The following is a 13,108-nucleotide window of genomic DNA, read 5'->3' on the forward strand; positions in this document are numbered from 1 at the left end:
TTGCTTTGGGACATGCCAAAACTCTAAATTACAGTCAAAACATTTCACAGCTCTCTAAATAAAAACCTCAATTATTCACACAAACTAAAAAAAATTGGGAAAATTGAACAGCAAACTTCATTCATGACAAAGATGTTCTTATTAAGTGACATTATAAGCTTTTTCAGTGCCCTGGTGGACAAGAGGTGGCTATAGCTCCTGAACCTGTATGTTTCTTGCACAGTCTGGGACTGTTCAGTCCTGAAGATTTACTCCACACCACCACAGGTCTCACTGAGTCTCTACCTGGTGTAAAATGTCTGCATTGCCTCCTGTGGTGGAATAAGCACAAAGAATAATCATTCACGCTATCTTTCTCCTTCACACGTCCCTGCCTGGCTCTCTCATTCTCATTGCATTCCCATCACCCTCTCATGCTCTCTGATTCTTCATTCTCACACCTCATTCTGCTCCCCCTCACTCTCAACTCCTTCTCTCCTCACTCTTTGTCCCGTTCTCTCTTCCCTCCTCGTCTTCATATTCTACTCCCATCTCTTTATTGTTCCACTACTTCCATTCTTTCCCCCTCATATTCTGCTCCTCCTCAGATTTTACTCTTGCTCCCCCCCTTTGCCCCCTCCCTCTCTTGCACTGATTGCTCCTTCCCTCCCCTTCACACCATCCCCTCCTCCTCCTCACACCCCAAGCTCTCCTTCCCACCTTATCCTCCCAATGCTTTTCCATCATTCATTCTCAGACAAAAGATATGTGTACAATTGATACGCCTATTAATGTTTCCAAAGTGTGTGCATGTGTGCGTGCACGCGCTTTTACTTGATGACTTTTCAACAATGTTTCCTTGCATTTACCTTTACAAGAGCTTTTATTATCTACTATTTATAGAAAACAAATCATTTACAGATTTAGTTAATTGAAGGTGAAATATTGGTCCAGGGTAAATAGAATAATTTGAATTTAATACTTAAAAACAAAGTAAAAAGAAAAGTTCTAATATTTGTGAAGAAATCTCTTATAGGTCAGTTCTCATCGTCGTCCTCCTCCTCTTCCTCTTCTTCCTCTTCCTCCGCCTGCTCTGCAGCTGCCAGCCGCTCCTCGATGGCAGTGCGGAGTGCCTGCTCTTCCTCCACCGTTGGGTCATCCACCTCTGTAGTATCAGGGCCGCTGGTGTACTCCGCCTGCACTGGTGGGGCTGTGGGTGGGCTGTAGTTCTCTGGGCTGTACTTGTGGCCCCAGCCCAAGTAAATATTCTCAAACTTCCTGTCAAAATATACAAAGGGATACCAGGCTAAAGAATTCGAAACATACAGCAAAATGCAAGGATTGAGCTGGAGGTAGCCTGCAGGTATCGCCACACTTCCGGGGGCAACAGGGCATGGCCATAACTCCCTAACCCTAAATCTTTGGAATGTGGGAGGAAACTCACACAGTCACAGCAAAACCATACGTAGGCTATCATGAGCAGTTTTATTCACCCTGTCCAAGAAACGCTATACTTGGGACACTGGGGACCAACCCATAATGGGTTAGGTTGTGCGAGATGATTTACTGAGACACTGGGTGACACAGCAGTGTAGCAGTGAGAGGAACTGACTTACAGTACCAGCTCTCACCAGTCAGGGTTTAATTCCTGTTATCTCTGTAAGGAGTTTATACATTCTCCCTGTGACTCTCCCACATTCCAAACAGACGTACAGTGAAGGCTCGTGAGTTGCAGTCCTGCTACATTGGCACCAGACGTGTGGCACCACTTGCAGGCTGCCTGCAACACAATCCTAAATTATTTGATTTGACATAAATAATGCGTTTCACTGAATATTTCGATGTATGTGTGACAAGTTTATCTTTATCTTTATAAACATTAATTTTTTAAAATAGATGGTTCAGTTTCAGGGTTGGAAAGTTGACTGAGTTACTGCTGGTAGAGATACCATTGCTGTGTTCATGATATCCACCAGCAGAGGTCTTCCAGCTGTTGAGTTTCCTACTTCATCAGTTCCGTCCTTCTCTACGTAGAGGCAGAGAACAGAAACAGACCCTTCAGTGCTGACCTTCGACTGCCACTTTACACTCATTCTGGAATTAAGGGTTACGAGGAAAAGGCAGGTAGGTGGAGATGAGTCCATGGCCAGATCAGCCATGATCTTATTGAATGGCAGAGCAGCCTCGATGGGCCAGATGGTCTACTCATGCTCCTATTTCTTATGTTCTTATGTTAGTGTAGAGTTAGTGCGACACTATACAGCTCAGGGCATCGGAGTTCGGAGTTCAGGTTTTACTTGCTGAAGACGGGTCTCCCATCATCCATGTTTGTAGGCACCATATAGCACAGTGGTTAGCACAATGCTCTTATAGCTCAGAGTTCAATCCCAGCATATTCAAGGAGTTTGTACATTCCTCCCCATGAACATGTAGGTTTCTCTGGTTGCTCCGGTTCCCACAGTCCAAAGACGTACCAGCTAGCAAGTCATTGTGAATTGTCTCGTGATTAAGCTATGGTTAAATCGGGTATTGCTGGGTGGTGCAACTCAAAGGGCTGGATGGGCCTATTCTATATTGTATCTTGAAATAAAATCTTTGGTAAGAAACCCAGAGCACCCTAGGGAAAGCTGCATGGTCACAGGAGAATGTGCAAACTCACACAGATAGCACCAGAGGTCAGGGTTAAACCTCTGAGGCAGTAGCTGCACCTATGGCAAACCTAACACAGTCTTACTGGAAGAAGGAGCAGCCTGGCCAACTCGTCTGAGTCTAGAAAACCTTTCCTGGAACACTGGGTACTCACTTCCCAATCGCGAAAGTCCATGCTCCTGGCCAGAGATTGGACCGGACTACAGCAACGGCATATTGAGGAATCAGACTGGATGAAGCCCTCATTGTCCAAGGAGGAATGCCATTGACTTCTAGGGAGGGGAAAAAGAGCAGAAAGAAAGCATTTGAAGAATTGTAAAAGGAATGCCGTGGAGGCGTTCTTCCATGATTTTCTCTTTTCCTGTGCCCCTTGCAATGGTTCTATGCGACTTCAGATTAGTGAGAAAATGGAACTAACCAAAGCGTGGGACTTTGGAGAGTTTGTGGGAAATAGAACCTTTGACTTGAGTGTTGTTGCAAGAGGGGAGGAGATGCGATCAAGCGCAAGACTGAATAGTTGGTAACAAGTGTTGTACTTGAAGGGATGGATAGCTTCTGAGAAGTAAAGAGGAAGGTATTCAGGGATTAAATCTATGGGAAGTGGCCCAATGGCCTTGTTCTTTTCCTAAACATTCCCAAGTCAGTGGAAGGAAATTTTGCAAAAACTATATTAGGAAAATCCCAAAGTGTTAGTGGGAGTGCAAGCAGTATGGGGTTCATTCAGATGACTACCTGCATCCTCTGACAATGGAGTAAGGAGGGGAGGTCCCACCTCTGGCTCAGGCTCATCTGGCACCTCTTCCTCCTCCTCCTCTTCCTCCTCCAATTCCTCCTCCTTTTTCTGAACAGCATTGAACCAGACACATCTGCCCTGCAACGGGAGAGAACAACTCAATTTAGAGAACCAAAATTCTCAAGAACCAATGAGGTTTTTCTTTGCAACAGAAACAGTAATATTTATAAAGAGCGGGGTGGGGAAGAGGGAGGGGAAAAGAAAGTAATACAAGTTTATGTAGGAAATTCCACAGCCTTGGGATTTGACTGTTGAAGGCATGCTGGAAGAAGCCAGGAGGAGGTGACTGAGACATGGAGCTAGGAAGACATACAGAATGGTGACGTCTACCATAAACTTAATGTGCTCAAATGGTGTTCCTGTGAGTCATCCACCTTCAGTGTTGAAGATAGAAGTAGTACTTCTATTTTTCTGTGCTGAAAAAGGAAACAGAATTTTCTCTGCTGGAAATATTGTAAGTGGCAGAGACTGACAACATCTCACGAACTCTCCCAAAAGTTCACATGTTGGGCCTTTGCTTAGGAATGCTTATTATCAGAATCAGAATTGGGTTTAATATCATCTGCATATGTCATGAAATTTGTTAACTTTCAGGCAGCAGTACACTGCAATATACAATAGAGAGAAAAAACCTGTGAATTACAGTAAGTATATATATTAAATAGTTAAGTTAAATAAGTAGTGCAAAAAGAAAATAAATAAATTAGTGAGGCAGTGTTCATGGGTTCAATGTCCATTCAGAAGTTGGATGGCAGAGGGAAAGAAGCTTTCCTGAATTGCTGAGTGTGAATGTTTAGGCTCCTGTACCTCCTACCTGATGGTAACATGTCCTGCATATGGGTCCTTAATGATGGACGTTGCCTTTTTGAGGCACTGCTCCTTGAAGATGTCCTGGATAACTGACAAACTTCCCTTGTGTTGGTAGGGGTTGAGTGGTGGATTACATTGGAACCAGGTCACTCAGCCACTGGGAGAGAATAAATTAAGAAGAAGCTTCCAATAGCTGATGGGTTGACAACAAGAGGCACAGACTCAAAGGGACAGTCCATCATCTAGAAGGCTCAAGTCAGGAGTGTAATGGAACACTCTCCACTTGCCTGGGTGCGTGCAGCTTCAACAACACTCAAGAAGTTTGACAGCATAAAATACATAGCTGAAAGGCACTCCATTTACGATTATTCACTTACTCCACCACTGAAACACAGCAGCCGTCTGCTCCATGTGCAAAAGCATGAAGAACATCACCCCTGGAAGTTGCCCTCCAAGCCTCACACCATCCTGACTTGGGAAAATATCACCAATCCATCACCATCGATGGGTCAAATTCCTGGAATGCCCTCCTTAACGGTATTTTAGTATACCCAACCTTAAGTAAAGTCTGCAGCTGCTCAAGGAGGTAACTCACCACCACCCTCTCAAGGATGATATAGAAACATAGAAAATAGGTGCAGGAGTAGGCCATTCAGCCCTTCAAGCCTGCACCGTCATTTATTATGATCATGGCTGATCATCCAACTCAGAACCCCGCCCCAGCCTTCCCTCCATACCCTCTGACCCCCATAGCCACAAGGGCCATATCTAACTCCCTCTTAAATATACCCAATGAACTGGCCTCAACTGTTTCCTGTGGCAGAGAATTCCACAGATTCACCACTCTCTGTGTGAAGAAGTTTTTCCTCATCTCGGTCCTAAAAGGCTTCCCCTCTATCCTCAAACTGTGACCCCTCGTTCTGGACTTCCCCAACATCGGGAACAATCTTCCTGCATCTAGCCTGTCCAATCCCTTTAGGATCTTATACGTTTCAATCAGATCCCCCCTCAATCTTCTAAATTCCAACGAGTACAAGCCCAATTCATCCAGTCTTTCTTCATATGAAAGTCCTGCCATCCCAGGAATCAATCTGGTGAACCTTCTTTGTACTCCCTCTATGGCAAAGATGTCTTTCCTCAGATTAGGGGACCAAAACTGCACACAATACTCCAGGTGTGGTCTCACCAAGGCCTTGTACAACTGCAGTAGTACCTCCCTGCTCCTGTACTCGAATCCTCTCGCTATAAGTACCAGCATACCATTCGCCTTTTTCACCGCCTGCTGTACCTGCATGCCCACTTTCAATGACTGGTGTATAATGACACCCAGGTCTCGTTGCACCTCCCCTTTTCCTAATCGGCCACCATTCAGATAATAATCGGTTTTCCTATTTTTGCCACCAAAGTGGATAACTTCACATTTATCCACATTAAATTGCATCTGCCATGAATTTGCCCACTCACCCAACCTATCCAAGTCACCCTGCATCCTCTTAGCATCCTCCTCACTGCTAACACTGCCACCCAGCTTCGTGTCATCCGCAAACTTGGAGATGCTGCATTTAATTCCCTCATCCAAGTCATTAATATATATTGTAAACAACTGGGGTTCCAGCACGGAGCCTTGCGGTACCCCACTGGTCGCCGCCTGCCATTCTGAAAAGGTCCCATTTATTCCCACTCTTTGCTTCCTGTCTGCTAACCAATTCTCCACCCACACCAATACCTTACCCCCAATACCGTGTGCTTTAAGTTTGCACACTAATCTCCTGTGTGGGACCTTGTCAAAAGCCTTTTGAAAATCCAAATATACCACATCCACTGGTTCTCCCCTATCCACTCTACTAGTTACATCCTCAAAAAATTCTATGAGATTCGTCAGACATGATTTTCCTTTCACAAATCCATGCTGACTTTGTCCGATCATTTCACCGCTTTCCAAATGTGCTGTTATCACATCCTTGATAACTGACTCCAGCAGTTTCCCCACCACCAACGTTAGGCTAACCGGTCTATAATTCCCCGGTTTCTCTCTCCCTCCTTTTTTAAAAAGTGGGATTACATTAGCCACCCTCCAATCCTCAGGAACTAGTCCAGAATCTAACGAGTTTTGAAAAATTGTCACTAATGCATCCACTATTTCTTGGGCTACTTCTTTATGCACTCTAGGATGCAGACCATCTGGCCCTGGGGATTTATCTGCCTTCAATCCCTTCAATTTACCTAACACCACTTCCCTACTAACATGTATTTCACTCAGTTCCTCCATCTCACTGGACCCTCTGTCCCTTACTATTTCTGGAAGATTATTTATGTCCTCCTTAGTGAAGACAGAACCAAAGTAATTATTCAATTGGTCTGCCATGTCCTTGCTCCCCATAATCAATTCACCTGTTTCTGTCTGCAGAGGACCTACATTTGTCTTTACCAGTCTTTTCCTTTTTACATATCTATAAAAGCTTTTACAGTCAGTTTTTATGTTCTCTGCCAGTTTTCTCTCATAATCTTTTTTCCCCTTCCTAATTAAGCCCTTTGTCCTCCTCTGCTGAACTCTGAATTTCTCCCAGTCCTCAGGTGAGCCACTTTCTCTGGCTAATTTGTATGCTTCTTCTTTGGAATTGATACTATCCCTAATTTCTCTTGTCAGCCACGGGTGCACTACCTTCCTTGATTTATTCTTTTGCCAAACTGGGATGAACAATTGTTGTAGTTCATCCATGCAACCTTTAAATGCTTGCCATTGCATATCCACCGTCAATCCTTTAAGTGTCATTTGCCAGTCTATCTTAGCTAATTCACGTCTCATACCTTCAAAGTTACCCCTCTTTAAGTTCAGAACCTTTGTTTCTGAATTAACTATGTCACTCTCCATCTTAATGAAGAATTCCACCATATTATGGTCACTCTTACCCAAGGGGCCTCTCACGACAAGATCGCTAATTAACCCTTCCTCATTGCTCAAAACCCAGTCCAGAATAGCCTGCTCTCTAGTTGGTTCCTCGACATGTTGGTTCAAAAAACCATCCCGCATACATTCCAAGAAATCCTCTTCCTCAGCACCTTTACCAATTTGGTTCACCCAGTCTACATGTAGATTGAAGTCACCCATTATAACTGCTGTTCCTTTATTGCACACATTTCTAATTTCCTGTTTAATACCATCTCCGACCTCACTACTACTGTTAGGTGGCCTGTACACAACTCCCACCAGCGTCTTCTGCCCCTTGGTGTTACGCAGCTCTACCCATATCGATTCCACATCTTCCCGGCTTATGTCCTTCCTTTCTATTGCGTTAATCTCTTCTTTAACCAGCAACGCCACCCCACCTCCCCTTCCTTCATGTCTATCCCTCCTGAATATTGAATATCCCTGAATGTTGAGCTCCCATCCCTGGTCACCCTGGAGCCATGTCTCTGTGATCCCAACTATATCATAATCATTAATAACAATCTGCACTTTCAATTCATCCACCTTATTATGAATGCTCCTTGCATTGACACATAAAGCCTTCAGGCGCTCTTTTACAACTCTCTTAGCCCTTATACAATTATGTTGAAAAGTGGCCCTTTTTAATGCTTGCCCTGGATTTGTCGGCCTGCCACTTTTACTTTTCTCCTTTGTACTTTTTGCTTCTACCCTCACTTTACACCGCTCTGTCTCTCTGCACTGGTTCCCATCCCTCTGTTGTGAACTAACCTCCTCACGCCTAGCCTCTTTAATTTGATTCCCACCCCCCAACCATTCTAGTTTAAAGTCACCTCAGTAGCCCCCGCTAATCTCCCTGCCAGGATATTGGTCCCCCTAGGATTCAAGTGTAACCCGTCCTTTTTGTACAGGTCACGCCTGCGCCAAAAGAGGTCCCAATGATCCAAAAACTTGAATCCCTGCCCCCTGCTCCAATCCCTCAGCCACGCATTTATCCTCCACCTCATCGCATTCCTACTCTCACTGTCGCGTGGCACAGGCAGTAATCCCTATGGGATATGGGATGGGTAATTTAAACGCTGGCTCAGCCTGTGAAGCCCACAGCCCGTGAATGAACACAAGAAACAGCCAATGGCGAAAAGATTAAATACTTTTTTTGCACAATAAGTACCTAGTATCTGGAAAGCACTGCCTGTTAGGGTGATGGGCTATGAATTGTTTGTGGTGTGCAAGAGAAAGCTAAAAAAATATTTTAAGGGGTATGAGAGTTATGGCAATGTGGAAAAGGATAGGGGGAATGATACAACTAGTCTGCCCATCAAAAGATATGCTGTACAGTGGATTGAAGCATACTGTCCTATGCTCTCCTGTTCTGATACACTCCACTCCAAATGACTGCAGTGTGGTCTGTGGGAAATAATGCTGTTAATTACAGTAAACTGGTGATTGAGGTGATTGTGATAGGTGCAATAAATAGATAGGATAATAAATGAACCTTTGAGCAACATTTAAAGGGCATCTGGAAATTCTGATGAAAAGGGGTTTAGAGGGAGATGGGCCAAATTCAGGTAAAAGGCGTGTCAAGATGGCGGCGCGACACAGCGTGCAGAGGCCATTCCGGGATGAATATCTGTTATTTGTCAAGTAGGATGCCATGCACAATCCTGATTTGATGGAGATGGACATGAGAAGCACAGAGGAATATCTGGTGAAACTTCTGAAATGCCTGTTTCGCTGCCGCTGCTACTGTGCGATAAAGAATCTCCAGAGGGGAAGGCCCCGAATCTTCGGCTTTGCCTGCTGCTTGGCGGCCAGGGCCGGGGTCAAAGCACTCGGCAGAGATAGTGCCGGTGCTCAGTGTCGGAGGCTCGAAGTTTTCAGACGGGCTCAGAGTTGGCTGTGGTCGGGTGCTTCCAGGGTGCTGCACCGGCAAGTTTGCAGCACTGGAGGCTCATGGCAGGAAGAGTTTTTTTTCTTCCTTCTACCGTCTGCGTGAGATGTTGGGACTTTCGAGAGACTTTGAGACTTCTTTTCTTACTGTGCCCATGGTCTGCTCTTTATCAAATTACGGTATTGCTTTGCACTGTTGTAACTATATGTTATAATTATGTGGTTTTTGTCAGTTTTAGTCTTGGTCTGTCTTGTGTTTCTGTGATATCATACTGGAAGAACATTGCATCATTTCTTAATGCATACATTACTAAATGTCAATAAACGAGGACTGAGTGTCCTCATAATCTAATCTAAATGGCATTAGCATAGATAGGAATATTGGTCGGCAAGGATTGTTGGAACAAAGTGCCTGCTCCCATGCTGAATGACTCTATGAGATTAACAATGAGCAAAGTGATGAAAATGGAGTTTGTCCCAGCTACATATATGGGCAGAGCAACATTAATGAGGATATCTTCAAAAGGCAATGCCTCAAAAAGGCAGCATTAAGGACGCCCACCACCCAGGACATACTACCATAAGAGAGGAAGATACGCACTCAATGTTTCAGGAACAGCTTCTTCTCCTCCACCATTAGATTTCTGAATGGACAATGAACCAATCAATGAACACTATCTCAGTATTTTTACTCTCTTTTTACACCAGTTATTTTATTTAATTTTACATATGTATACCTTATTGGTAGAATCTCAGCTGGAGATGAGAGGGCGTACAGGAGTGAGATATACCAGCAGGTTGAGTGGTGTCACAGCAAAAACATTGCACTCAATGTCAGTAAGATGAAAGAGCTGACTGGACTTTAGGAAGGGTAAGATAAGGGAACACGAACCAATCCTCATAGAGAGATCAGAACTAGAGAGAGTGAGCAATTTCATGTTCCTGATGTTAAGATCTCTGAGGATCTAACCTGGTACCAGCATATTGATGCAGTTACAAAGGAGGAAGGACAGCAGTTATATTTTATTAGGAGTTTGAAGAGATTTGGTTTGTCACCCTAAAACACCCAAAAACTTCTATAGGTACTGTGGAGGGCATTCTGACAGGCTGGTATGGGCAGGTGGGAGGCTACTGCATGGGACTGAAAGAAGCTACAGAAAGTTGTAAAATTAGTCAGCTCTATCTTGGGTACTAGCTTCCATAATATCTAAGACATTTTCAAGGACCAGTGCTTCAAAAAGGAAGCATCCATTGTTAAGGATCCCATCAGAATCAGAATTAGGTTTATTATCACTGGCATGTGATGTGGAATTTGTTAACTCAGCAGCAGCAGTTCAATACAATACGTAATATAGAAGGGGAAAATAAATAAATCAATCAATCAATTACGGTATACAGATATTGAATAGATTAAACATTGTGCAAAAAAACCAGAAATCATTTATACTTAAAAAGTGAGGTAGGAATCGGATGGCAGAGGGGAAGAAGCTGTTCCTGAATCGCTGAGTGTGTGTCTTCAGGCTTCTGTACCTCCTACCTGATGGTAACAATGAGAAAAGGGCATGCCCTGGGTGCTGGAGGTCCTTAATAATGGACACTGCCTTTCTGAGATAACGCTTCCTGAAGATGTCCTGGGTACTTTGTAGGCTGGTACCCAAGATGGAGCTGCCTAGATTTACCACCCTCTGCAGCTTCTTTTGGTCCTGTGCAGTAGCCCCTCCATACCAGACAGTGATGCAGCCTGTCAGAATGCTCTCCAAGGTACATTTATAGAAATTTTTGAGTGTATTTGTTGACATGCCACATCTCTTCAAATTCCTAATGAAGTATAGTCGCAGTCTTGCCTTCTTTATAACTACAATGATATGTTGGGACCAGATTAGATCCTCAGAGATCTTGACACCCAGGAACTTGAAACTGCTCACTCTCTCCACTTCTGATCCCTCTATAAGGATTGGTATGTGTTCCTTCGTCTTACCCATCCTGAAGTTCACAATCAGCTCTTCCGTCTTCCTGACATTGTGCCAGGTTGTTGCTGTGGCACCATTCCACTAGTTGGCATATCTCACTCCTGTACGGCCTCTCATCACCACCTGAGATTCTCCCAACAATGGCTGTATTGTCAGCAAGTTTATAGATGATACTTGAGCTATGCCTAGCCACACAGTCATGTAGAGCAGTGGGCTAAGCACACACCCCTGAGGTGCACCAGTGTTGATCACCCAGGGCATGCCCTCGTCTCACTGTTCCCATCAGGAAGGAGGTACAGAAGCCTGAAGGCACACACTCAACAATTCAGGAACAGCTTCTTCCCCTCTGCCATACAATTCCTAAATGGACATTGAACCCGTGAACACTACCTCACTTATTTCTGTTTTACTCTATACATTTAGTGTAATTGATTTACTTTTATTTTGTTAACTTAACAAATTTCACGACACATAATAAACCTGATTCTGTTTCTGATTCTGACCGTTATTGTAATATATAGATTTTAATATATTGTATTGTACTGCTGCCACAAAAAATAAATTTCACAACATATTATATTAATAATGTTTCTGCAGTTGAGGCACCAACCCAATGGTAAACAACCCTGTTGGTTTCTTTGACATTCAAGTCTCAGTCTCAGCAATAACATTGCATTTCAAATGATTCTTGGCTCTCTATGCTTCTACAATCACCATGCAGGTCAGACTGTCTCACTCCAGCCAACTGCATCGCTCTTACAGATCCTTAGGTATGCCATGCACATGAATCTTTAAATGCACCAGATTGACAGAGTGGGACACCGAGCTCAATTCACAGCATGCTCTGTATTATTTAAACATTGATCATAAAATTAGTACTTTCCATATGCATAGCAAAACCTCTTTTCACTGGGGCACAGTGTATATGCATGAAGGATGAAGATAACACAATATTGAGATAAATCACAACTTGCAAGTGTCAATATCACACCTGTGGAAGGATGTGCTGTGTATGATGGACCCAATTCGCCAGGTTGTCCAAGAGCTCTGGTACTGGAATTCCTTCAAATTCTGAATTCTCTTCGTAGTTCTCCCTCACCAGCCCTTCCTCTTCCTCCTCCTCCTCTTCTCCAAACTGATAGAATCCCAGTGGGCTGATCTGAGTACCAGCAGATATCCGGGCAATCTGTGCCCTCAAGTAGTTAATCTCATTCCCTGGAAAAGGTGGGTAACTGATGACAGGAGCATCCAAGCCGCCAGTGAAAAACTTCTTGATCTTCCTGGCTACTGTGATTTGGGCCGGTGTAACCGGAGGTAGTTTGGTCCAAACCTTGCCTGGTTTACTACAAACAAAATACGTATATTTGTTTGTGCCAGAGCGGTTGTCCTCCTTTGGGATAATTGGTGGTGGTTTATATGTTGATGCTGGGGGCTTGTCTTCCACTACCTCTCCCTCTTCCTCTGTATCTTGCTCAGAGTCCTCCTTCGCCTCTTCCTCTTCTTTATCCTCTTCTAACATTTCCTCTGTGTCTTCCTCCCCTTCCCGGAACTCCACCTCTGCTACGATGTAATTCCCTTTGAGTCCCATGATTTTACCCCAGAACCGGCATTTCTGCAGTGGCTGTGTGTCTACTAGCTGCTTTAGTGCCAGGAAAATGCGATACATCTCGTTCTTGCTGAGGCCCACTCCTGCCTGCTCAAAGTAAAAGGCCATTTCCATCACGTTTGGGAGAGGAGTCTCCAGCTGCTGGAAAAGACACAAGAAGAAGAATATAGACAAGAATGTACCAAAAGAGAGAAAAAATGCTCACTAAGTTTTTGCAGAAATTTTCACAACCACAGAACATCTCAGATCATTTGAGAGCTAATGCATTTTTCAGGCGTGATTTCTGCATAACGTGGACATGAACGGGACACCCGGATGGTAAGCTGCCTCCCAGGTGCCAGGGTCAATGTGCTCAAAAAGCTGAAAGACCTAAAGGTATATAAGTCACCTGGGCAAGATGAACTGCACCCTAGGGTTCTGAAAGAGGTAGCGTTGGAGATTGTGGTGGCATTAGTAATGATATTTCAAAAATTATTGGACTCTAG

The 13,108-nt window shown here is 44.0% G+C and overlaps 1 protein-coding gene across 2 annotated transcripts in view; it reads right to left on the minus strand.

Annotated features, from left to right (window-relative positions):
* Window positions 1-695: 695 nt before the first annotated feature.
* Window positions 696-13,108, minus strand: part of rsph4a (radial spoke head component 4A) — a 32,063-nt gene continuing 19,650 nt past the window's right edge. Inside the window, exons 3-6 of one of the 2 annotated variants that reach the window (XM_063061324.1) lie at window positions 12,009-12,761; window positions 3,361-3,499; window positions 2,783-2,900; window positions 696-1,257 (exon numbers count right to left, since the gene is read on the minus strand). In XM_063061324.1, the coding sequence (XP_062917394.1) occupies window positions 1,017-1,257; window positions 2,783-2,900; window positions 3,361-3,499; window positions 12,009-12,761 (1,251 nt within the window). In that variant the 3' untranslated portion in view covers window positions 696-1,016. Of the gene's footprint in view, window positions 1,258-2,782; window positions 2,901-3,360; window positions 3,500-12,008; window positions 12,765-13,108 lie in introns of both variants that reach the window. The other variant, XM_063061323.1, reaches the window with a different exon arrangement.

The sequence above is a fragment of the Mobula hypostoma genome, chromosome 10, assembly GCF_963921235.1.
Source record: "Mobula hypostoma chromosome 10, sMobHyp1.1, whole genome shotgun sequence".
Lineage (NCBI taxonomy): Eukaryota > Metazoa > Chordata > Chondrichthyes > Myliobatiformes > Myliobatidae > Mobula > Mobula hypostoma.